Source organism: Ictalurus punctatus, chromosome 19 (assembly GCF_001660625.3).
Source record: "Ictalurus punctatus breed USDA103 chromosome 19, Coco_2.0, whole genome shotgun sequence".
Lineage (NCBI taxonomy): Eukaryota > Metazoa > Chordata > Actinopteri > Siluriformes > Ictaluridae > Ictalurus > Ictalurus punctatus.
The window spans coordinates 15,126,048-15,151,561 of record NC_030434.2 but is presented as its reverse complement, the minus strand read 5'-3'; the positions used below and the strand labels follow the sequence as shown (position 1 = coordinate 15,151,561).

The 25,514-nt window shown below is 40.2% G+C and overlaps 1 protein-coding gene across 5 annotated transcripts in view; it reads right to left on the bottom strand.

Annotated features, from left to right (window-relative positions):
* The window catches only part of dgki (diacylglycerol kinase, iota), a 75,360-nt gene that overhangs the window by 15,453 nt on the left and 34,393 nt on the right, over positions 1 to 25,514 (bottom strand). For 2 of the 5 annotated variants that reach the window (XM_017494800.3, XM_017494802.3), the window contains exons 2-21: positions 23,359 to 23,467; positions 19,471 to 19,566; positions 17,442 to 17,516; positions 17,225 to 17,281; positions 17,048 to 17,113; positions 15,134 to 15,202; positions 14,919 to 15,035; positions 13,523 to 13,597; positions 13,134 to 13,229; positions 12,953 to 13,035; positions 11,088 to 11,148; positions 9,393 to 9,506; positions 6,246 to 6,371; positions 5,452 to 5,530; positions 5,288 to 5,343; positions 5,109 to 5,171; positions 4,792 to 4,865; positions 4,272 to 4,383; positions 3,977 to 4,176; positions 2,176 to 2,238 (exon numbers count right to left, since the gene is read on the bottom strand). In XM_017494800.3, the coding sequence (XP_017350289.1) occupies positions 2,176 to 2,238; positions 3,977 to 4,176; positions 4,272 to 4,383; positions 4,792 to 4,865; positions 5,109 to 5,171; positions 5,288 to 5,343; positions 5,452 to 5,530; positions 6,246 to 6,371; positions 9,393 to 9,506; positions 11,088 to 11,148; positions 12,953 to 13,035; positions 13,134 to 13,229; positions 13,523 to 13,597; positions 14,919 to 15,035; positions 15,134 to 15,202; positions 17,048 to 17,113; positions 17,225 to 17,281; positions 17,442 to 17,516; positions 19,471 to 19,566; positions 23,359 to 23,467 (1,791 nt within the window). The remainder of the gene's footprint in view (positions 1 to 2,175; positions 2,239 to 3,976; positions 4,177 to 4,271; positions 4,384 to 4,791; positions 4,866 to 5,108; positions 5,172 to 5,287; positions 5,344 to 5,451; positions 5,531 to 6,245; positions 6,372 to 9,392; positions 9,507 to 11,087; positions 11,149 to 12,952; positions 13,036 to 13,133; positions 13,230 to 13,522; positions 13,598 to 14,918; positions 15,036 to 15,133; positions 15,203 to 17,047; positions 17,114 to 17,224; positions 17,282 to 17,441; positions 17,517 to 19,470; positions 19,567 to 23,358; positions 23,468 to 25,514) is intronic. The other 3 variants (XM_017494803.3, XM_053688297.1, XM_017494801.3) reach the window with 2 other exon arrangements.

Here is a 25,514-nt window from a genome sequence, read left to right as displayed (position 1 = left end):
TCTTGCCCAAGGACACTTCAGCATGTGGAGTCATGTGGGCCAGGAATTGAACCCCCAACCCTATGATTAGTGGACTTTACCACCTGAGCCCCAGCCGCCACAATTGCAAATACAACACAGGTTTATTAAAAAAAAAAATTGTTAAATATGTGTGCCACAATTATTAGTGCCACATATTTGAAGTATATTCCCACCGATATATTTATTTTTTTTGTATACCTGGGTGACTAGGAACAGGAAATTGTTCAAGCATGGCTTCCTGTTTCCCAGGGGTATAAATATGAGGCCAAATTCCCTTAGTCATTCATAACAATGGGTAAGACCAAGGAATAGAGCTATGATGTGCTGCAAAAGGTTGTTGAGCTTCACAAAATGGTTTTCATTGAAAATGCCCATTTCCATTATCAGGGCAATAATTAAGAAGTTCCAGTCAACTGGAAATGTTATGAATCAACTTGGATTTGGACGTGTGTCTACATCGTCTCAACGCACTGTGAAGAGGATGGTTCAAGTGGCCAAAACATTTGTTGCGCATGGGGTCAGAAAGTCTCCAAAACAACAATCCACAAGTTGTTTGGAAGGGTTTCAAGAAAAAAGCTTCTACTCTCATGCAAAAACAAACTCAAGCGTCTTTGGTTTTTCAGACACTACTGGAACTTCAAACGGGATCGGGTTCTATGGTCAGATGAAACCAAAATAGACCTTTTTGGTAATAAACACCAGAGGTGGTTTTGGCGCACACAGAGAGGTAGCCATATGGAAAAGTACCTCATGCCCACGGTTAAATATGGTGGTGGCTCTTTAATTCTTTGGGGATGTTTTTCTGCCAGAGGACCTGGACATTTTGTTAGGACACATGGCATCATGGACTCTATCAAATATCAACAGATATTAAATAAAAATCTGACTGCCTCTGCCAGAAAGCTTAAAATGGGCCGTGGTTGGATCTTCCAGCAGGACAATGATCCAAAACATACATCAAAATCAACACAAAAATGGTTTACTGACCACAAAATCAAGGTCCTGCCATGGCCATCCCAGTCCCCTGACTTAAAACCCATAGAAAACCTGTGGGGTGAACTGAAGAGGTGAGTCCACCAGCGTGGACCTAGAAATGTGAAGGATCTAGAGAGATTCTGTATGGAGGAACAGTCTCAGATCCCTTGCCATGTATTCTCCAACCGCATCATGCATTATAGGAGAAGACTCAGAGCTGTTATCTTGGCAAAGCGAGGTAACATAAAGTATTGACTAAAAATGTTTGTGGCACGCATATATTTAACAGATTTTTTTTGATAAACCTGTGTTTGCAATTGTTTGATATCCATCAGAGCAGAGTATTTTTGTGAATTTATTGAACAAAAGATCAAAAGGTTCAACAATAAAGACAATTTTTCACAGCCTTCTTTGCTCATATTTACCAAGGGTGCCAATATTAGTGGAGGGCACTGATTTCACTTCGGCATTGAGGATTTCACAGATAAATAAATAAAGAAACAAACAAAATTCCTGGCTTACATGAGTGATATTAATGAATCATGCAAAATATGACCAGCAGTAAAGAATAATTACAGACATATGCTGTCTGTAACAAATATTTATTTATTCTTTTTTTTTTATTACATATTTCAGATTTCAAGAGATTTCTACAGAACTTACTCAGCTTGTTTATCAAAACTACATATCTGCATATGTTAGTATTAGCATATCAGTGGTTTACATTTGGCTGCAATTTGGTAACTTCTGCTTGCAGCTTCCTAAATATTACTAAGACTGTTATTTCACTTCCTGTGTCAGAAATAAACTAAATGCTGGAGCAGCAGTTCTACCGCAACATTTCAAACTGGCGTATTAATAATGAGGTTAATGCAAAAAAAAAAAAAAAAAAAATGATACCATTGCATTTTGCACTATAAATTGCAGCCCCTGCTTAAGGGGAATAAAATGAACACGTTTTATCGCCTGGAAAATACGAGCTACAGAAAAACCTGCACAAATGAACATGTGAATCTTGTGTGTGCAGTTTTTGCAGTCACACAAGCAAGCCTCCTTCCACCCTCACACAGACTGGTGCACACACAAATACACACACGCACACACACACTCTCTGCATGGCTGAGGAGTGTGAGGCGGGTGTGTGAGCATGTGTGCGGTGAGGACCAGAGAAATACTTACACCGAGAAGGAGTCAGGGGGAGCAGAGAGGCGGCGCAGATCTGCTGCGCACACTTTCTGAATGCTGCACCAGCACAGGCAACACAGGAGCAAGCGAGAGAGAGGGAGAGAGGGAGAGAGAGAGAGAGAGAGAGAGAGAGAGAGAGAGAGAGAGAGAGAGAGAGAGAGATGGGGAGGATGGGACACAAACATGGATAAGGAGCTCAGTTTAGTTATTAGCAAGGAAAGTGATGTGGATTATTATAGACAGGTTAGAACGCAGGAGAAGAGAGAAAGAACCACTGCAGAGGGAAGGCGTGAAGAAAGGGACAGAGATCAGGGCTGTTCAGAGAGCTCTTCACACACGACACACAGATGCAGGGAAGGGAGCTTAAACCAGAGTATTAACTTAAACAGCAGGCAGAATCACACAGGTTAATTACACAACCAGAACCAGCCACTCAAGTGTTCAGAATCATGTGTACATATGCTCGTGCTGTAGAAATACATTTCAGTAATATTCACATTTTCATCGTTTTTATGCATTCAAAGAAAAACATGTTGCACTTTTGGTTACCTAATAAAAATTCTAACCAAGTTCGACCCCCTGTACAGAAAAAAGGGATTTGAACAAATCGAAATAAAGGACTGTGCATTACTAATGGCATGCTTTATTTTTAATGTTTTTTTTTTTTTAATTATATATTAATTTTGTATCAAATAAATGTTCAGAAAATCTAAATCTGTATAGTAAGAGTAACATCGTGCCTTTTCTGTGTCTGAAACTCAAATGCTGTTCTGTTAGGCGCATAGTGTATTACATACAGTTCTATGTAGTACGTTAAAAGGTTCTTCTGTTTATCGTGTCTTGTTCTATGTAAAACCCTATAACGAAGGGTTCACTTGCAGAAAAGGTTTTAAGTAATCGTTTCTGACAGGAATACTGTATATTTAGAGGAAAGAGGTTTCTTAAGGTTTTTAACTGGACAAGTAATGTTTCCGGCTCTCTTGGAACATGTTGTGAAAGGGAAATTTTCCATTCTAGGCTTCTACCTAAAAGCTTTTACGGTTTCCCAACAAGGAGCAGATGAACATCTCACTTTATGGTAGTTAGATTTAGCCTTTTGTTTTTAACAGTGTAGTCTATAGCGATATTTCCTGTTCTGAATACTAGGGTAAACTCACTCCTGAAGGTGCCAATTATTTTGAAAGATGGCCACTGGTTTAGCAGTGAGCTATTTGAACATTTTTCGCTAGCTGGCTCAGCTAGTTTCTGCATAAACATGACAATGATGTCAAATCTGAATTAAAAAGTTGAATAAATCGCATAAAACAACATCTGTGTCATTAGAGTAATATGATACGTTTAAATCACGCTGAAACTCAAATCCTTCTATTAGGCAAATAACGCTTAATACAGGTCTGTGTAGTTCCCTAAAGACTTGTTCTGTTTGTCTTTCAGTGGGAAACATTCAAAAAATGTTCTGTGTAGAAACCTGTAACATATTGTTTCCCTTTCAGAAAAGGTTTTAATTAAACCCCCCTGATAATGCTAGATCCCATGAGGTGTCTTTTCTACGGTGGCATTATGCATTATTCATATGTAGAGAGAACATTCAGTGAACAGCATGCCATTTTGAATCTGGCATCTTATCTGTAGAAACAAATGATTCCCATTAGTTTTTAAAGTTTGTGTTAAAATTACGATGTTGCTTCCATGTTGCTTTCTTTGTTTATGAGAGCAACAGGAGCATGCGAATGTTTAATGAACTGTATTTTTAAAGGAAGTTGACAGCCCTGTTCTGCGTGTGTGTGTGTCTCACTCATTGAGCAGTGGAACAGATGTGCGTCTCTTGCTCTTCTGCACCATGTTGGCTTGGTTACGGAGCGAGATACGGAGTGTAGACGGTGCCAGGCGACATGGCTCTCCATCCACCTGCACGGGCACCGTTTTGTAGGTGGTGAGAATCACTTCTCTGCACTGATGTAGTCGCTCACCGTGACCTCCGACCTGCAGCGCTGCCTGGTGCACCGGAAGATCAATGATTACACAGTCTAGTGATTTTCAGCAAGACATACATATCCAGTTCTTCCGTAACACATAAACTAGCCACTCACCAGGGAGGCCATGGTAAAGCCGATGACCTCGATACAGCCATCATCGTGCCGCTGAGGTTCGAAGTCTCTGTGGTCACCTGTGTTACCCCAGGGCATGGTCCCTGCACAGTACCTACAGAGAAGTGAGGTGAGGGTGTGTAAAAAATGTCACATACAGCAGAGGTTCTCAAACCATCTGCAGTTGAGGACCCCTATAACTGTAAAAGATAAATTACCCAGACCCCCTTAGAACAGATTTTTTTTAATGATAATGGTTGTGATTTGCACAATTGTATCAAAATAGATAAAAAATCTTGGACCCCACTTTGAGAACCACTGACATAGTATAAAAGGTCTTGGGTAACAAACTTGACATCTCATTATTCACGCAAGTGCTTGTGCAAGTGCTTTTGAAATGACTGGTGAAACATTAGTCATGTTCCTCTACATACACTCCTAATGGTGGAGCTCAAAAGTCTCATGGACAATACAGTAAACAGATCAGTAGCACAATAGTGGGTTCTTAAATCCAAACACAAACCTGGGAATGTTTAAGAAGACAATGCACTGGAACTTCAGCTCCTGGATCTTGGCTGTGAGATCCGTACCGTCACACTTCAGAGGCCAGTAGGACACAGAAAGATACACAGTGGGGAAAAGGGGAAGACAAAACTTGAGATTTGTGGGAGTTACACGGAGTATTGTTTCAGCAAGAATGTCACACTTGGGTAAGATTAGCAGTGTGGCGTGTGGGTGGCCTTCACTGCCACTAGGCTTAATGGATTGGACAGGGCACGTCAAACGCCCGCATCTATGCCTCCTCAAAATCAAAAGTTTCAGAAGACATGGGCCACTCACCACCACTCTGACGTGCTTGGACAGGTCCCTGGAGCTCCTCTGTAGGAAGTCGGAAAAGGCAGCCTGAGGGGACAGTGAGACACACACAAAGTCATTTCCTTTCTCTCCCATTCTCTCTTATTAATCTGTCTCTGTACAGCCGAGAGTCTCTCAGCTCTGGCACTCAGAGTTGTACTCACCCCTGCATAGAACATCTTGTTGCGGAAACGGCTGTTGAATTTCTCAGGGTTGGCCTCTGTAGGAGAGACACAGAATGCTGAGCTGGGGAGCAGCTATAAAATGAATCTCATTTCTTTTGTAATATCAGTAAACTGTTATAGTTACATGTTACAAGTCCACTGACCTCTAGATTCATGGAACTCGAGAGTGACATGAGCATCAAAACCAAGGCTGAAGTAGTTATTGAACACGTTCAGAGGGAGCTGGGGAAAGCGATAAAATGTACGCGTTTTTTAAAGAGTAATAGATTCTTTTTCCCTTATGTCTACTCCATTGCTATGTCAAAATGAATTTCCCTGTTCAAATACTACTCGAGTTTTCATATTATTTATGTAAAATCTATATTTGCATGTTCAATATATAACATAAAAGCAGGCAGCGAGACATACACTTTTTAGGAATTGACTCACCACATAGCCAAATGCATGGTCTTAATAAATATGTCACTTATGGCATGCTTTATTTTTCTAAGAAAGTATAATTTTAAAAAAAAACAAAGCATGTCATTGGAAAGGAATTTACAATAGGCACTTATTGGAGTGGTGTCGATCGTTTACAGTGTCTGAATCCCAAATGGAGTTCTACTGGGCTTAAACTGCACTACATATAGTCCTATAATGCCATTATGTTATACCCTATGTAGTGAGCGTAGTTAGTTAGTGAATAGGCAGGTACATGGGATTTGACCTAATTGTGTTGAAACATCTTAAAACAATCTTTGCGAAGACAAAAAAAAATATTACTGTGGGTAAATAAAAGTGAAAAAATATGATGCTGCTTCCTTCTACTTGAAAAGTGACAACATCTTCACTTTTTACGCTTTATGCAATATAAACATATAGCGTACCACAGCCATGTGTATTCTCTAATGAATATCCTGTATATCAGTTCTCATGATCTCTGACTGTCCTCTCTCACCTTCTGTGTGCCCTCCTCAGGCTGTGCAGGTGAATGCTCCACCTGCAGATTCCAGCGGTCAAGTTGGACAACTGTCCCATCCTCGACATGACACAGGATCTTAGACACCGGCTCGTCCGTGTAACCCTTAAAAGAGAGAGAGAAATAATGTGACAGAGACAGAGACAGAGATGGCGAGAGAGGATGACAGAGTGTCTGTATTAAGTGTGATGTCACTTTAAAGCCCTTAGAAAGTCATTACCTGCCGTTATGGTGACCCACAGGAAGCTTTTCTTCCTCGAGGGCTAAATAGAGCCCTTGAACACATCAATTGCGATGATTATAGCATCTATTCTAATGTACAACAAGAGACCGGCTGCAGGCACCTTACTGCCATTATATTGCCAATAATACTATTTCACCTGTAACATGAAAAGACAGTAGAGAGAAAGAAGAACTCCAGACTCGTCAAGGTCGCTGCTTGCTAGTTTCCAGCTCCCGCTGGCAGCACATAGTTAAGAAAAAGGCTTTTATATTTAGAGAATAATCACGCAGCTAGCGCTCCTCATAATCAAGCCCACTTCAACAATCAAGCTATGCTTAGAAGGCCAATAAACCAAATGATTCCACAAGTGCTTTTTGTTTCCATACCTAATGTGCAAGCAGACAAATAAATAAATTCTGTCCTGGGAGCGGGCTTGTTATGTCTTGCTGTCTCATTTATGCAATTTGTAAAGAAACAGTAATTATGTTATTCATCACTACTTTATAATCCACACAAGAATCCGAGTACCACACAGATTTAATGCAGCATTTCATTAGTGAATATAATTATGGTTGACAACCCCGTGCCTCACCCATGCATCCCCTTCCCTCGGTCCACTCCTGTCTGCTTTGAAGCTGCCGGCCTCTAGAGAGGCTTCAGAGATGGTACACAGAAAACCTACTCTCATTAGAAAAGATGCTAATTAGCATCAGAAACATGCTTTCATCACAGCCTTGCTCAAAGCTTCAAGCCAAGGGAGCTGACCTTAAAGAGAAACTACAGCTACGTGTGAAGGTGTTAATAGTTGCACCTTGCATCACGCAATCCCACAACAATAGTACAGACAGGGCTTTTATGCACAATGTGCAACAACCATTAGCACCAGAAAACTGAAACCACACGCTTCCATTTAATACTATCCCAGGACCAAAAGTTCCATAGATAGGTCTTGCAGCATTATTTGCTTCTTATTGGTTAAGCAGACTGCATTACTTATTGTGTCATGGACTATGTTTACATGGACAGCAGTAATCTAATTACGGACCTTATTCTGAATAAGATAATAATGTGATTAAGGTGTTTACATGAGTCGCTTTTAGAATACTCCTCCATGTTCCTGTTTTACATGTTATGAATATAGTTCGATTAACGGCACACGTCATTACGTCACCGCGCCACGCTGTCCGCCGTTCCCTCCAGAATTTCACGTGTAGACATACAGTTGGTCTTCGTTATGGTACCATATACAGTTTTGAGTGTTTCATTTTTAATTTTTATGAATGCTTCAAGTGCAGTTAGTTATTTGTCATGACTGCTTAAATCCGTGGGCTGCGTCCCAAACCGCATACTTACCTATTATATAGCAGCTGAAATACTTGTCTTTCGCCTACTATATACATGTATCTCGCCTACTATATAGTAGGTAAGTATGCGGTTTCGGATGCAGCCATGCTCTCTTGTTTTCCGTAAAACGGTTGAGCACTGACGTGTGTGTACGTGTCCTGTCACAAAATGCGGTGAAAACTCCCACACAACGTTAATAGTGTGATTAAGGTGTCTCCATGTCTATAATGCACTTCGATAATGCGACTAAAATTGGAATGCTTCACATGTCTTAATTCGATTTGTGTTTACTTCGAGTATGACTTTAGCCGGATTAAGGTCATCAATAATCACTGTTTACATGGTAGTTTCTTAATCAGAGTATCGTCTTAATCGGGTTAATATCAGATTATTGTTGTCCATGTAAACATACTGATGGTCACGCTGAAGCCGGGGAATGACTACGATTCCCATCAGTCACTCACTGATCATGTCACATGACTGCTTCCACCTGTTCATGTTTTGACTTTAATGAGCACTACTATTACTACTAAGAGCACTACTACTACTACTAAGTGTCGAGTCTGGCACAACACTCATTGTCTACTGTTTGTCTTTTCACGTTGTGCTTTGTGTCCATGTATGTCCTTTGCCTCGTATCCATAGTTCATGTTTTTGCCATGTTTAAGTCCACAATGTCTGTATTGTTTGTTTGTCATTAAAATAGAAATCTGCACTTGTAACCGCCTTCTTTACAATTCCATGGTACAATGTGAAAAACAAAAACAGACAGAATAGTCTACCTCACTGGTGCTGTGTGTGCCGTCAAAGTAAAATTCTGCTGTTTAATTTCTCAAACGTTTTAAAATAATCCCTTAAATGTCCAGGACCCATCAGTGAGCCCATTCCTCATGCTCATTAATACCTTACTACAGTTATGATTATATACATTTCTTATTCATTCCAATGCACTTACTGAATAATAATGAAAACTAAATAACCGAATAATAAGATGAAAATTTTAAAAGGTTCATTGTTTAAAAGCAGCAGCAGAACAAACAAACATACTGAGTATGACTTTGGAGGTTTTAGTGAGTTGAATGTCTACAACATTATTTCCATTTTGTCATATTTGATTAAAAACAGGTTCAAATTACAATTATTGGAATTGCAATGGTGTGTATTTGTCCATGTTATTGTTGGTGATTTTAAGTCCTGCTTTGTCAGTATTTGTGATACAGTTGATTAAGCCGAGTAAACAAATGGCCAAATGCAATTTTTCCATCTTGGACACTGCACACTGGAACGATGCTGCAGTCGCTTTTGCTGTTGTCGCTATGACTGGTCCAGGAAAATAAACTAAAACTAGAATTCCAAGTTTATTTCATTATGGCTTTGAGTGTGCACTTATTTTGAAAGGCACTGATGCAAATCAAAACAGCAACAGTGCCAACTGAGTGCTCTCTTGAAAAGATGGTAGCCAGGTTGCACATGGTTTATTAATCAATGTTTTTCAGTTCATGAATCATTTATAAATCTTTTGCTTTGTATGGGGTGAGGTCAGGAAGAAGATGACTCACTCCTCCCCAGTTGAGTGTCCTGGCGAGGTCATTTCCTGTGCCAAGAGGAAGAACAGCCACGGGAGGCTGTGGGTTCATCTGTAGTTCGTCCAGCACAGATAGGATCCAGCCCACCTGCAGCAATCAACACAGAGACATATACTGGTCTACTCTCCGAAATAATTAATAGAGTCTGAATAAGAACTACACAATTTGCACTAGGCCTTCTATAGTTTATGACACTAAAAATCAGCTAGAAGATTGTATTGATTGGAATGGACAAAGAGAATATGTATAACTCATAGCACACTGCACATTTGAGTGCCTTCTCTGCTCTTAACTCACCCACTTCAGACTTGTTAATTAGCGCTTAATGAGTTTAATTAGGAGAGCTGAGAGCAGAGAAATCACCAATAGTTGCGCGACCAGGATTGACAAACAATATCAATGGAACGAATATCGTTTACGAAAAGAATAAAACTTTGCGGTGGTAATGCATTAGATGACCACAGCATGCCCCAAACAGGGTTTCCTCCTGGTTCTCTGGTTTTCTCTCACCTCCCAAAATAAATGCCAGGAGATAAATTGTCTATATATATATATATATATATATATATATATATATATATATATATATATATATATATAGTGCATGCCCAGTGTTCCTGATAGAGTGCCACCATGTCCCTGACCAGGATAAAGCTGTTAATGAGAGAGAGCATGCCGTTGTCCATTGGATTTAGAATGTTGAGAAACACAGCCCCAACACAATGTCATGTTCACACAGCCCCAACAGACACCGACAAACTTTTTTTAAAAACGAACGATTGTTACAAAATAAACAATATATTTATTTAAATAACACACTGATAAATAATTTATCCTCTTCTTTCAGATTTGTCCAGAAATCTGTCATTTGACCCACAACAACAATTTAGCACACCTAGCACTTTGCGCACGGGCTTTCTTTTCTATGGAGTTTTCAGGGATGCATGCCTTATCGTCATGGCAACAATTCATGCCCAGGTCAGCGTTTATTGGAAAATCATACCACACTGCTCATTTCACATTCCACAACCAACAAACGCCGACTGAAAATGTTCAGTCGGTGAAAACAACGCCAACCAACGGCAACAGACACCGACAGGGTTAACACACTGATCTGACAAAACCCGACAAGCGTGTCTGTTGGCATTGGTCGGCGTCTGTCACTGCAGGGTGAACTAAGCTTTACACCACAGCAATTTGTCACTTATTGCAACTTTTAATTTATTAAAGAATGACATGATACATTTTATCTGTTTAAAGTTACATTTAATACTGTGAAATATCCACAAGTTATTTCCTGTTATCACTTACATTATAGCATAAATATGAAATATTCGTTTCCTCACCAGCCTCACTTTTTTTTCTCTCTCTTCTGAAGTTAAAATCTGTTTATTCTTAATAAGCTTGGATTATGTGGAGTGTCTGCCCTACAAGGCCATGTGAATGATAAGGATGTATTAGAATTAGTGCATTAATATAAACCTGTCGTTTGAATTGCAGTGAAATACTGCACTACTTTCAGAGCCATGCTGTTATAGACAGTTAATCAACACCTTCTGACCAATGAGATTTGAGAACTGAACAGCACTGTGGTATAATATATGTGGTATATTTCCAGCTTGCTGTTGTGCACACCTCTCACCAGGGGTTTTTAAAGTCAAAACTTACCGTCCCATCACCTCCACAGGCAAGGATGCGAAGATTTGGCACTTTCCTGTACAATTCCAATCTGAGTTAAAAAGAAAAAAAAGTATATAATACTGTATATAATACAGCTACAAGTCTATGAGTAGTATAAAAAAATCATATTCTGTCTTCCTGTCTCTCTCTGTTTCTAACAAGAACAGGCACAGGCCGATCAGTGTGCTGGTATCTGCTCCTGCCTAAAGCCCAGTTAAAGATCCATGTTTTGGCAGAGAGGCTTTAATCACAGCTCTGTCAGGCTAAGCTCAGCAGTAGGCACCACCAGCTGAGTCCTGCCCTCTTTTCATGCTCTTTTTCTCTCTTTCTTTCCTCTTTCTATCAATATCAGTCTCTCTCTCTGCCTTTGCATGTCTCTACTTCACTCCATCTTTCTGTGGGTCTGTCTTTCTGCCTCTGTCTAGCTTCTTCCCTCCAAGTCTCTCTTTCTGTTTCTTTTCCTTAAGCCCCTCTGTCAGCTCAGAACAAACAGCAGAGCCCCTCTGAGCGCTGGAACGTGCCTCACTGCCCACAGAAAACAGCTCAATTAGGAGGCAGACCCAAGTGGGGCCTTGGCATGATCTAAGACTGGAGAGTGAAGAAGAGAAAGTTCTGGAAGGCTGAACTCGCTAAAAGAAAAAAAATGACTGTATAGTTATAACTGCTACTAGTGCTGTCTTAAAGTCTTCTAAATATTACATTGAAAGGTTTAGATTCGGTATTCAAATGCATTTGAGGGTTAAAGGAAAGGTCCACCCTGAAAGACTTGCATATTAATTTTTATAATTAGCATGTGGTCCAATATTTATTTTGTAACAAAAATCTCAGTTGATTCTTTTAGTTTAAATGTCTTTCATCAGCATGTTGGTCTATTTCCACTGTGGATAATAGTTTTCTACACTACCCACAATGCCGTTTGTATACCTGCAGATAGAGGTGCCACTGATATGTAGCCCTTGATCTATCTCTACCTAAAGAGACTGATGCACTGAGACTGAGTGCTTTAGTGCAGCAACACATGACAGGAATAACAACAACACAACAACACAGCACCAGAAGCATTAAACAAATCACAAATATTGTAGCAGAAACATATTTAATGTGCTTCCTTTAATAAGTGTAGAATTTTATGCTTCCACATACAGTTTGTAAAAAAAAAAAAAAGTAGGTAACATCGTAATCTTAGCATAGGGTGGGCGATGTGACACTATACGGCTATAGATGGATGGATGGATGGATGGATGGATGGATGGATAGATAGATAGATATATAGATAGATAGATATATAGATAGATAGATAGATTCTAATGTAAAATTTTTAAAAAGTTACATCCAGAGTTGGATGTTGTAATAGTAATAAAAATATACAGACATATATATAATGCCTGCAATATCTTAGAGCATTATATTGTGACATAATTTATAACATCAATATTATGTTTTCATATTGACCAGCCCTAATAAACACGAATGTTTTAGGGGGAAAAAAATAATTATAATTTCTTGACACTGATACTTAGCCAAGTTTTCCTTTTTTTAGGTAACCTACACAGTCCACAACATTTAAGCCATGTAGGATTGAACCACAATAAAAAGCTTTACTTTAAAAAACACCTGTTGAAAAACATTAGCTATGTAGGACATCAATTTTGTTTGTTTATGATTATTTAAATGATGGATACATTTTTAATGGCAATTTTTTCTCTAAATAAATCTATAGATATGAAAACTTGATTAGTATTTGAGAAAATTCCTGACACACTTCAGTGCTTTATAACTAAAGTTTTAAGAACTTTAAGAATAATGGAGTGTAAAGGGGCAAACAAGGCAAGATAGTATTGTTTTAGACTTACGCTTCTCTAGGCCCTCCCTGGGAGAGATCAAACACCTGGCGAGGATTCAGAGTCCACATGAACATCTGCAGCAACTTGTTCCCCTAAAGGTAAAGACAGCAGAAGTGAGAGGAAGAAGAAGATAAACACAGCATTCATTCCTCCTCCAGCATTCATGTGTGGAAGGTGAATATCTTCCCACCTGGTTTCCCCCACTCTTAGGGTTAACGAACACCAGCACGGGCTTCATTAGTGGTGAAGGCACAGGCTTCAGCAAAAACGGCCGCCATTTTGCCTCCTGCAGAAAAAGGGAGTGTTATATACAAAACGCACATAACCCCATACATGCCTCCATAACACACACACAGAGTTGCAGTAAGCTGCTTGAACAGATGTCTCAGAGTAGGAGTTAGGGGAAGGGAAACGTAGAGGAAGAAGAGATATATTTTGACAGGCACTAATCGCATCAACCTTCTATCCCACCTCCAGTTTTAGAGGAAATAAAAACTTTCCTTTTTTGACATAAAGTATCTGTCCGTGTCCAGCACTCACAGAGATGTCAGTGCATTGAGAGACGTAGTGGCTACTCACATCGGTGCCCTTTTTGCTGGTTCTTCGTTTGAAAGAGGTCCGTTTTTTCCTCCGAGTGGAGTTTTTGAATGAGCTCTGAGAGACAGGAGAGAGATGGGACTCATGTCTAATAGCACGTTCAGAGATACAAGCTAGCCCTAAACCTAGCAGCACTGAGAGAGGACACGAGTGACCTTTGGTGAAGTCTTGTTTTGCAGCTATATAAGGAAACATGATCAGATTCATTAGCTGAACTCACTCTTTTTCCCAGGAAGAGGTGTTCTGTGAAAAGGCCGTTCCCTGTAAATTACATCAGGACCTTTCCATAATAGGTAACACCAGAATAAGCTAAGCTTCCTTCTCAATACAAAAAATAATAAATAATCCCACCCTAGAACCAGTCTTTACCATACATGTATAAAACCGGAGAAATATTCAAGGTGTCCATTGTGGTAGTATTATTACGCCTGAGTGTGAAAGGCTTCCCTTCTATTAACCCCTGAATTGAAAGTGACAGTGGCCTGTCACTCATCAAAACACTGTCACACCCCCTCACACATCAGCCAACCATAGGTCAGAGCCTGGAAGGTCAAAGGCCGTGAAGTTTAAATTCACAAACAGGAGCGATACTAAATTCAACAAGAGCTAGAAGCTGGGATTTCATAAAGGCTACTGCAAGTAAAAGCTAATCCAAATCTGATCTAGTTTTTCATGATATGTTACAAAAATTTGCCTAGAAGCATGAGCAGCACAAATCACGCTGAATCTGACATTTTTAAATTCCAGTTACAGAAATGTGATACAGATCTGATATGTGGTAATGCGACCTCAGCCCGAACAGTCTGATCAAAATTCATGCAACTGTTAAGGCAAGCCATCATCCATCATGACGTCACGTCGGCGGAATTCAATCCCATTGGAAAGGGTTTTTTTTTGGGGGGGGGTTTCACGCATACCGGTCAGTTCAGGACTGTGTTCAGACTAGTTTCAGATATAGGCTACATCATATAAAAAATTTTAATTAGAATTGCAGTGTGAACGTAACCAATGAGGGTGTGAGACAGTTGTTTGATCAATTCTACAGGCTTTAATGAAACATAAAATCCATGTTAAAAGTGAGGCAAAAGCAACAAGCCTATTTAACAGGTAGCATGTAATGGTAACGACTCGGTACAATACAGATAAATCCTGATGGTTTTCTTATATCAAACGGCAGCACATTGAGAACAAACTGCGGAAGACAAGATCATGCAGCCGAGCTCTGAGCAGACCTTAGTGTCAATCTCACTTTTCATTTACATGCATGTGCATCAGGCTTACTTGATTTCCTACAAATACATGTGTTAAAAACACAGGGCTTGTCTCTGCCTCAAAACAAACAAGGTAGAGTAACTCAGTTACTCAAGGCCTGCTGTACCTGTGGCTTCCTGACTTTAATAATCCAAGAGGGAGGTACAATGACCCCGGCGTGTGCGCCCAGAGAGCAAGGTTCCTCGATCTGTTGCAGCATGAAACACGTCACCTTGTTGTGGAACTGAGAAGGAGAGCATGAGACAGAGGAGTCAGCACCCGGTACACACATGAGCCACGGAGCCTGTAACAGTGTCACCTTCCACCTCAAACAAAACTCACGGCCTGCTTGCACCACGTGCAGCTGATGGCGATAATCTCCTTACTGTGGAAGAACTTCTGCTGGAAACTCTGCAGTTAAAACAGAAGAGAAATGGAAGAATTAATATCTGAGGGTTTGGCTCATCTTCATCAGCCATTTTCGGAGTCTGAAGACAACTATTCTGCTCATGAGGACAGATGAAGAAAATGACCGAGTTGACTTTATACTGTGTAATATCTCATAAGTTTTATCAATACATCTGGATAAGAACTGGCAACTTTTACAGGAAGAAGTACTTTGACTAACATGGCTTCAGCTTTTCAAAAGCATCAGCTTTTCAATGCTTTTTCAAAATATTGTATGTTCAGGTATACTGTGTTATGTTGGTTTTAATTTAATTTGTGGTCACTTCAAATTTTCAGCCACTGGTCAGCTCTCATCCAAATGGCATGCACAATGATGCTTTTTTAACCTTAGCAGTTTCAATGTGCTTTACACTGGTTCTCATTCACCCATTCACACACACCAATGTCATGCAAGGCAATAACTTGCCATCAGGAGCAACTTGGGGTTCAGTGTCTTGCCAAAGGACACTTTGGTATGTGGAGTCACATGGGCCGGGAATCGAACCGCCAACCCTACGATTACTGGATAACCCATTCTACCACTTGCGCCACAGTCGCCCAGTCTTATTATTTTTATTATTATTACTATTATCTAATAATAATAATATGTTTGATTTATATAGCGCCTTTCCAGAGCTCAAGGACGCTTTACAATACGATGATACGTAAACAATGAACAATCGTGGACAAACACACAATGTGAAAAACAAAGAGCACCCAAATACAGAAAAGAAATACACAGTACAGTCACTGAGAGAATGCTTTATAACAGATTAGGCCAGATAACACTGAGAAAACAGATATGTTTTTAATTGGGATTTGAACTCAGAGATGGCTGTGATGCTGAGAGGGAGAGGGAGAGAATTCCAGATTTTAGGTGCTACAACACAGAAAGACCTGCCACCCATGGTTGAGAGACGAAATCTAGGGACAGAGAGAAGTCCGAATCCAGAGGACCTGAGAGAGGTCGGGTTGTAGGGGAGAAGCAGTGCAATAAGACAGCAAGGTGCCAAACCGTGAAGTGATTTAAATGTGAGCAGGATTATTTTATATTTAATGTGAAATGAAACCGGTAGCCGATGCAGTTCAGACAGGATTGGAGTAATGCGAGCTGAGCGCTCGGTAAGTCAAGCCGCAGAGTTTTGAATATATTGCAACCTAGCAGTAGAATTATCAGGTATACCAATGAGTAGAGCGTCGCAATAGTCCAGCCGTGAGGAAATAAATGCATGAACCAATGTTTCGGCTAATGAAGGGACGGAGGCGAGCAATACGACGCAGGTGAAAGAAACCAATTTTAGAAATGGAGTTTATATGAGCTTCAAAGGTGATTGAGAGATCAAACATGATGCCTACATTTTTACAGTACAAGATGGTTTAATAAGAGCGCTGTGAAGGTCATAGAGGGATTATGTATGATCTATCATACAATAGCTACCAAATGCGGATACTGATGGCGAAAATCCTCCAACATACTTGAAGCCAGCCACTGCACATGTTCATACTGCTGCCTATACAGTGAAACATACTTGGAGGAAAGTGGCCTCTTCTGCATGAAGGGGGTGAGATCGATTGTCCAGTTTGTTCAGTGACCTCCTCCTCACTGACTCCAGGTCCTGTCCAGTGATTGTTTCGGGCTTGCGAATGACTCAGTTAGGTGATCGTCTTTATTGTTGGCCTACTCAGGAAACCACGGTGATAATTACGCTATTTAACAGTGTTTATGCTGTCGATAATGTTAGTGGTTTTAACGTTAGTAAATGTGCTGAAAGTATTTACGGGTATTGCAGGGTCAATGATGTGACCTACCTTGCCACACTGACGGCATTTTCCCTCTTGCCGTCGTCGATGCACCCAGTGATGTCTTAACACGTTCTGTTTCCCCAAACACACAGAAACAACAGAGTCAGTGTACAGAGTGTATGATATATACTACTGTACATATACATATACTCTTCATTCATCTACTTGGAGGTTAAAACGTACATCTCGGATGCTTCGAGAGTTTCCTTCCCTAAACGTAGGCTTACAGCGGAAATTGATCTGCATGCAAAGAAAGAACAAGATGGGATTAGGAGCCTTTATGTTTGAGAGTACTGCCAATAATTTAGGATTTTTGTCCACTGTTGTTTTCCCCTGATGGATTATACTGCAGGGAGTATAATGACTCCCACCGATATAAAGTAGGTGATTATATGTCTACCTTGTCCAGCTGCTCGATGCATGCCAAGTGAACGACGATCTTACACGCTGCACATTTCCTCCGTGGAGCCGACTTCTTAAGAGAACCAAACAGCACATGACACATTGCAATGGGGAAAAAAAGCACATAAACCTACATTCGCTTACACCCAGGGCTTAACATTGACTCCACGGTGAGATTTAGCACTAGGAGGGTAACTGTTTATTTTACCAGCCAATTTGGCAAGTTGCCTAGCATGTGTACATTTGATCATATTTACATTTATTTACATTTACATTTATTCATTTAGCAGATGCTTTTATCCAAACGACTTATATTACATAGTTTATACATATGTACCACTTTACTTGTATCTCTTTCACATCATCTTCACTCGCCTGGACCGTGCTTCTGTTTATCTCATAGCTGAGGACATCTAAATAGTGATTACAATACGTTTACATATTTTCCCTTCACAGGATCTTCTGGCAATTAGTGTGAAAAGAGCTAGTCAAACAATGACAAAGCAGCCAGTGGCTGAGAATTGAAAGAGAGATAAGAGGAAAATGATAAATGAATAAATAGGTGGATAATTTGCACACACTCGTATACACCTTGCGATTGTTGTGTGTTTCTTTTAACAGCACAGAATAAATCAACAATAAACTGAACTGATCATTTGTATCTTCGAACTTCGAATTTATAAGAATTCTTTGGTTGTTTTCTCAAACATAAACACTGAGAAATCGGTGAGATCGGCTGAGATCGGTGGTCTTAAAACCTCTGATTTAATGCCATTGCAACCAAAAACAGCTGAGAACAAAGGGTCAGAAATCTTTTATTATATCTCAGTAAGCGATTGCTGCTCAGACGCTTGTCCACTAACACCAAGGGCAGAAAGACACATGATTACACAAAATGCAAAATTCAATGTTTATGTTTGAGAAAACAACTGTTTAAAATACTGACTTGCTAAAGAAATTTGAATGAATATAACTTTACCAGCCCCGCAGAACTATCCCTGCGTACAGTGAGTTGCAAAGCTAGCACACGTGCTAATGGAGAGAAATACTATCCTAATCACCCTTATCTTTATTATTAAACTCACTTTGAAGAATGAGCATCCTTTTAATCGCCCACGAATGGCTCCAAACTCATATAGTTTGTCTTTTAAAACGTGCTTTTTCATGCCATAACACTGCTACTATTCTATAAAAAGCTTGTTTGTTTATGTGAGCCCATTTTCTGTATATGCTCGGCTCAATTATTTTGATGATGTAGTCTGAATGCGGTCATTTTCTTTAATCACAGGTCTATCGTTAGGGGATCTTCATCGTATAATCTGACATGGAGAACACATTATCACATGTCTGTTATAGAATCCTGCCACAATTTACTGGGATGCTTTTGTTCGGTGTGACGAGTCATAATATTCAGAGAAAGCTGAAATTGCCGTGTATAACCGTCTTTAGTTGTACTGTTTACGACAGAGTAAGAATCACAGTTTGCCTCATTGCATTTATGCCTTCGTTCATAGTCTCTTCTGCACTATAAACACCGTCTCTTCCTTCCTGCTGCCTGCAATAAGAAGCGTGTTTTGAGGCAAAAGATTTGTCAACTTGACTGGAGAGGTAATCAAAGAGTTCTTTAACACTTCAGAGTGCCATGCTCAGTGCAAACAAAAGCCTGACAGAGCGCGAGCGTGGATTCACCTGCCTGCCTTTATCCTCTTCAGACTAATAGAAATCTCTGGCTTTCAGTACACACTGTCTGTGTATTACCTCATGAAAAGAAGTGACACTGCAGAAGCACTCTAGTGACACATCTAAAAATCTCTGGCCTTCACTCACCTGACTCCTCACTGCAGTTAATGTTATTATTCAGGAAGTGTTTTCATAGACTCTTTATTCCAAAATCAGGCAAACAAACAGAACAAATGATACAAATTCTAAACTTTTCTTGACACTCATTAGGCAAATCCTACATATGCACTGATGACCAAGAGGGTGTTGTATTTATCTCTTTATGCACAGTAGTCTTATGTACTCACTGCAATCTTCACTGAGCATGTCTCCTCGCCCAGGTAACACATCTCTCCTGAGCAGTTGGTCTCCAGCCATAGGTGCTCGCCATTTACTGCATTCTCCTAAACACACACACACACACACACGCACACACACACACGCCTCAGTGTTACAGGTTACACACACTTCATGGCACGTCCAACACCTTGTACAGACAGACAAATCCTGTACAGGTCATACACACTCCTACATAAAAAATGCTCTCCCTACTGAGCGGCACAACTGTACACACTAATCAGGTTTCATCCTATCGCCTCTGCTCTCTCTCTGTCTCTCGTTTCCGTCGTCCGCGGTCGAATAGCGTGACGCTAGCCAATCGCTGGTGTCTGTCTGTTTATCTACACAGAATAAACCAGGTAGTGCTTAGACTCGGCTCAGAATAAAAGTGCATAAAGGATATCAGATGCTCCAAAACCTGAGGTGCACAAGTTTCAGGATGGTGGGGGTTACGATCTGTTCTGAGAACATGCATTCTCTAGTAAAAAAAAAAAAAAAGAAAAAAAAACATTGGCTGAGGGGCATGTAGAGATGAAAACATACTTGGAAAACTGAAATATGACAACAGCAAAAGGAAAACAATCCTTATTAGATAACTACACAACTATCTAGATAACATTTTGTGCATCACATCCGGCATTTATTTTTTTCCTTTCATTCAGCACTCCAAAAAATTATCCAGACCACATCTAATTTCTGCAGAACTTCAGCTCTTTGAATCGTTTGGCTCAGTCTGCACCTCACATCTCAGTTTAGCATCTCACATCTATAACAAAATTCCACCCACAACCCAAAATATACATCATGATTAGCTGACTTTCTGCACTTGGGTTAATTCACTTTCTCACTGCTAACTGACTCATGCTAGAGCTGGTCTGTGGTTTGCCGTTTGCAATGTTGATCAAATTGCCTTTTCACGTAAAGTATGCGGCCGCCTTTACTGACGAAACATACCAGACTCTCCAGAAAACACTAGAGATCCGAGTCGTGAAACTAGGTAACACTTTACTCCAACCACGTGGAGGACTGTACAGTAGGTTGTAAAGTTGTAGATCGGCATTGACAACATTTTTGCCATTCAAAGCCTGGTCTCTAACCATCTACATCCGACACCAAGAGATCATTTTAAACAACAATTCCATGACATGAAGGTGCCTACTGCTTTAAGTTATATAAAGAGTGTATCTGCTCAAAAGGTGTTTTGCTTACAGTATTGTTAGCTCCTATTCAGATAACCGTACTACGATAGTAATTCCCCAGACTTATTGACTGATCGGTGTAATAACAATTTAGATTTTTTTTGTTGCTTTAATTGCGGTCATTTAAATAACTTGAACTTGTTCGTGCTGTTGTCATGGCAATGAAATGATGCTGCCCTCTATTCATATCACATAATACACGGTGTAATGCAGAGAAATCAGCAGCAGTAGTTGAAATGGAAAACTTATACTCCTTAAAAAAAGGCAAGCACACACACACACACACACACACACACACACACACACACACACACACACACAGCATTGAATTAACACCTACAGTGCTAAATTATCACTAATGACTGTAGATGTTAATTCAATCCTGGAGATTTTGCCGTGTATACACAAACACAAGCAGACACACATTAAATTTCATGCTGGCGCTGGTCATATTATGAGGAGAGAAAGGCTAGCCGTGAGGAGTGGTCCACTGGCTCCATCCACTCCACGTCTCACATGTGGTCTCTGCTAAATAAGCCAGTCACACACAGAGAACTCCTCCCTACTCACTTGTATCTTCTGCATTCGTCGGTAAAATATTCCACTTAATGCATACATTCACCGTCCATATTATTATTAACACCTGTACACCTACACGTTCCTGAAATGATCTAATTAGCCAACCATGTGGCAGCAATACAGTCATCAAATCATACAGATACAGGTCAAGAGTTTCAGTCAATATTCACATCAAACTTCAGAATGGGGAAAATATGACCTCAATGACTTTGATCATGGCATGTTTTTTTGACAGTCTGGTTTGAATATTTCAGCGATGTCTGATCTGAGATTCATTTCACACACAACAGTCACAGAGTTTACACAGAATAGTGTGAAAAACAGTTTATCGGCAGTTCTGTGAGTGGAAACACCTTATTGAGAGTTCAGAGGAGAACGGCCAGACTGGTTTGAGCAGACAGAAACGCTATGGTAACTCAAATAACCGTGCTTTACAACTCAGATCTGTGTCGAAATAGCGGAATTGTGCATAAACGTAAACGGCGCCTTAGACACATACACCTTGTTGGCCCACTGTGTTCGTGTACAGAGACCACAGATCATATTAGCGGTTTGACCAAAAATGGGATTTTGTCGATAACGATAAGTAGTAGACGATATTTTACATCCTTCAAAAATGTGTTTGTATGAGCATTATATTATACTACACTGTAAAAGCGGATAGTTCATTTAACTCAAAAAATTTGAGGAAACTAATTACCTCAACATTTTTAAGTTGATAAATCAATTTCTTTAAGCCAAATACACTTAAATATAACAAACATTTAACTCAAACTTTGTAATTTAAAATAAATTTTTGTTATATTTAAGTGTATTTGGCTTAAAGAAATTGATTTATCAACTTAAAAATTTTGAGGTAATTAGTTTCCTCAAATTTTTTGAGTTAAATGAACTTATCTGGTTTTACAGTGTAGCTCGCTCTTGTTAACAGGATATCGTTTGTTGCTTACTAATGATATTAACAGAAACAACATCTTCAGGTAAAGAGATCTTATTTATTGACTTAAATCTGAGGTTTCTGCTGAGTGAGTTTTTGTTCTGGTACCTCGGCTGGTTCGGTAGTGTCTATTACAGCTGACTCCCGGAGCATTTCATATTCATATTATGTGTGCTTCTTAGTTGGCAGACGGTGAAACAAATTAGTTGTCGGGCTGTCTTTAACAGCAAACGATTCCCGACAGAGTTTGCAGATTGCTTTGTTTGAGCAACATCCGTCTTTTCGAAGCCAGAGCACCTCCATGCGAGTGAGGATGACTCACGTCTAGCAATTAAATCTAACGATGTAGACTGCGAGGCTGGTGGGGGTCTGTATTTCGTCTCCTGGTGCTGTTTGTTCACTCATTTTTAACTTCAGTCATGCATGTTTAGGCAGCTTCGCTAGCTTAACTTGCACACTGCATTCTAATGGGCTACATCACACAGTGAAAGCGTGCACTCTCAATGCACTCGCGCAGAAGTCTGCACGAGTTTACAGTTTACAGGTACATTTATATAGCGATTTTTAGACACTCAAAGCGCTTTATATAGTATGGTGAAGGGGGGGATCTCCTCAACCACCACCAGTGTGTGGCATCCACCTGGATGATGAGACAGCGGCCGTAGTGCTCCAGATCGCCCACCACACACCAGCTATTAGTGGAGAGGAGAGAGTGATGTAGCCGATTCAGAGATGGGGATTTAGGTTGTAAAATTGGCATTGGCATTAACAGCACTTTTGTGCCATTCAAAGCCCAATCTACGTCTACACCATCTACATACAACACCAAGATATCACTCTGAGTGGTTTTTGCAAAGTGAGTGGCATACGCGACCATGTCAGCTCGCACATCGTTAAAACAACAATTAAAGTATTATCAGAGACGATACATATCGCACACCCCTAGATCATCTAGAAGGTAGGTGAACATACAGTAAAATACATGGCAACCTATTACCTAATTACACAGCAACTAACTATCTTGTAACTAGAATACTTTTCTAGCTAAACCACAATGCTGTGCAGTTAGGATTTCAGATTTGGAGCAGAGCTATATCTGTGTGTAGGATGAGGAGGTATGAAATACAGAGTGTGTGACTCACACTCCAGTCGATGGTGGCACGCAGCTCCTTGGCTGGTCCGTTGGTCACAGCAGGGAGAGGCTTCTGGACTGAGGCCAGGTGCTGCAAGCCCGAGCGAGATATGGCTTTCCTGTATCACACACACAAGAAAGAACACACACTTTCAGCTAGGCACACTCTGAGCCAATCCTACTTCATTCTTACGTTTTACACTATATCTAAAGTGGGTTATGAGTGACATGAAATACTGTCGAACTGTTTGTGGAGATGTGGCACTAAAGGTGAGATAGTTATAGGAAGAAAGAGCCACGATTAAACATAAGGGTTGGAGAAAGAGCTGACACAATCAGGTGGCATCTAATGTATGAAGTCCTCCTGATATTGCTGATAAATGGATAACAAAAAGACACACACACACAAACACACACACAAACACACAGACATAATGAGCATCTTTAGCTGCAGCCAAAAACAGAAAGATCCACACCAATCTGCTGACCAGTCTGTTTGGCCAGCAAACTCCCATAATTCAGTGCATGTAAGAGAGACTCTGCCTCATATGGTATTGAACAGCAGACATCAGCAGAGCTGTTTTTGTTCTGGGCCACCATGTGTGTGTGTGTGAGTGTGTGTGTGAGTGTGTGTGTGTGTGTGTGTGTGTGTGTCTGTGTGTGTGTGTGTGTCTCACAGTCTCTATGTGAGTCAGCATCATGTGGTTAGTGTTCTCTGCCTGTCTTTTTTCTCTTGGCTTCCACCCCAGTTCCCGTCATCATACAAACTTTTCCCTACTCATACATACTGTACATTCATATATACTGTATATACACTCACCGAGCACTTTATTAGGAATACCTGTGCACCTACAGTACTCGTTCATGCAATTATCTAATCAACCATTTGTGTGGCAGCAGTGCATTGCATAAACTCATGCAGATACAGGCCAGCAGCTTCGGATAATGTTCACATCAACCGTCAGAATGTATAACAGTTTCACCACTCGAATATAAAATATAATTAGGGCATCACTGATCCTATTTTTCTATTTCTGATACAATACTGATATCAAAGATATTCTATACTGATTAGTAAACAAGGCAAGTCTCTGCTACATTCTGTTGCCAGGTTGGGCGAAATGGCCCAGAAGTCATGTTGGCTAGTTTAAAGAATAGTTTGTGTCTTATGTTCACATAAACTCTATGTTGTGTTGATCAATATCATATGCATTCAATACATGCAATTCATCAGTGGCTCTTATTGGAAAAGGTCCAACTGGATCCGATACTGATCCAGCGTTTAAGGCCAATGTCAGCCCCAGTACCAAAACTCATTACAAACTGCAACATTAAATGTAATACAGAATGTCTTTGAAAGTCCTCAAACCCACACCTCCCGAAAACGCATAAGCACACGAAACTTTTTCTTTTTATACGCGTGCACTGTATGATCATCTGAAACAGCCATCAGCTGCTCTTTGAAAAACAGTTAAGAAGGAATGGACCACATATGAAACAATCAGAGGAAGGACAGAGAGAGAAGACAAAAACACACACGGCAAACACACAGGGTGGTGGGCTAGACACCCGACACCCTGCTGAAATGTCCAAATGCTCGTCTAAAATTATCCCGCTGGAAGAGAACAGAGGAGAGTCCAGTTACAGACCTGTATACTGTACGTACACACACACACACACACACACACACACACACCCACACACCTTCAGCCTCAGAGTTAAAAATAACAGCACAGGGGTTGACACATGCTGGAATAATGCCAGCATGACGACAAGTAATCATTGCGCGCACACACACACACAAACACACACAAACACACACACAAAGAGCTCTGTGATTTGGTCAAGACATTAGATTGGCCAATAAAAGTAATTCAATCATCATGAACATCAAAGCATTTTCCAGCTGATTTTCAAATTCTTATCTCTTAAAAATTGTTCCTGGTGAGTCATCGGCATGCAGTTTATCAGATGTTTACTAACTAAAAGCGCACCATGTATTTAGACAGTAACTATTTCTGTACATTGGGCAGTTGGGCCTTTTGTTATACCAGCTCCTCCACTCATAGCTTGTACTGTCCGAATTAAACAAAGCATTTCTGTATGTAACAGACAAGCCGAAGGCCTAGTCGATACTGAGAAACAGAAGGCAGGCTAAACTTCAGG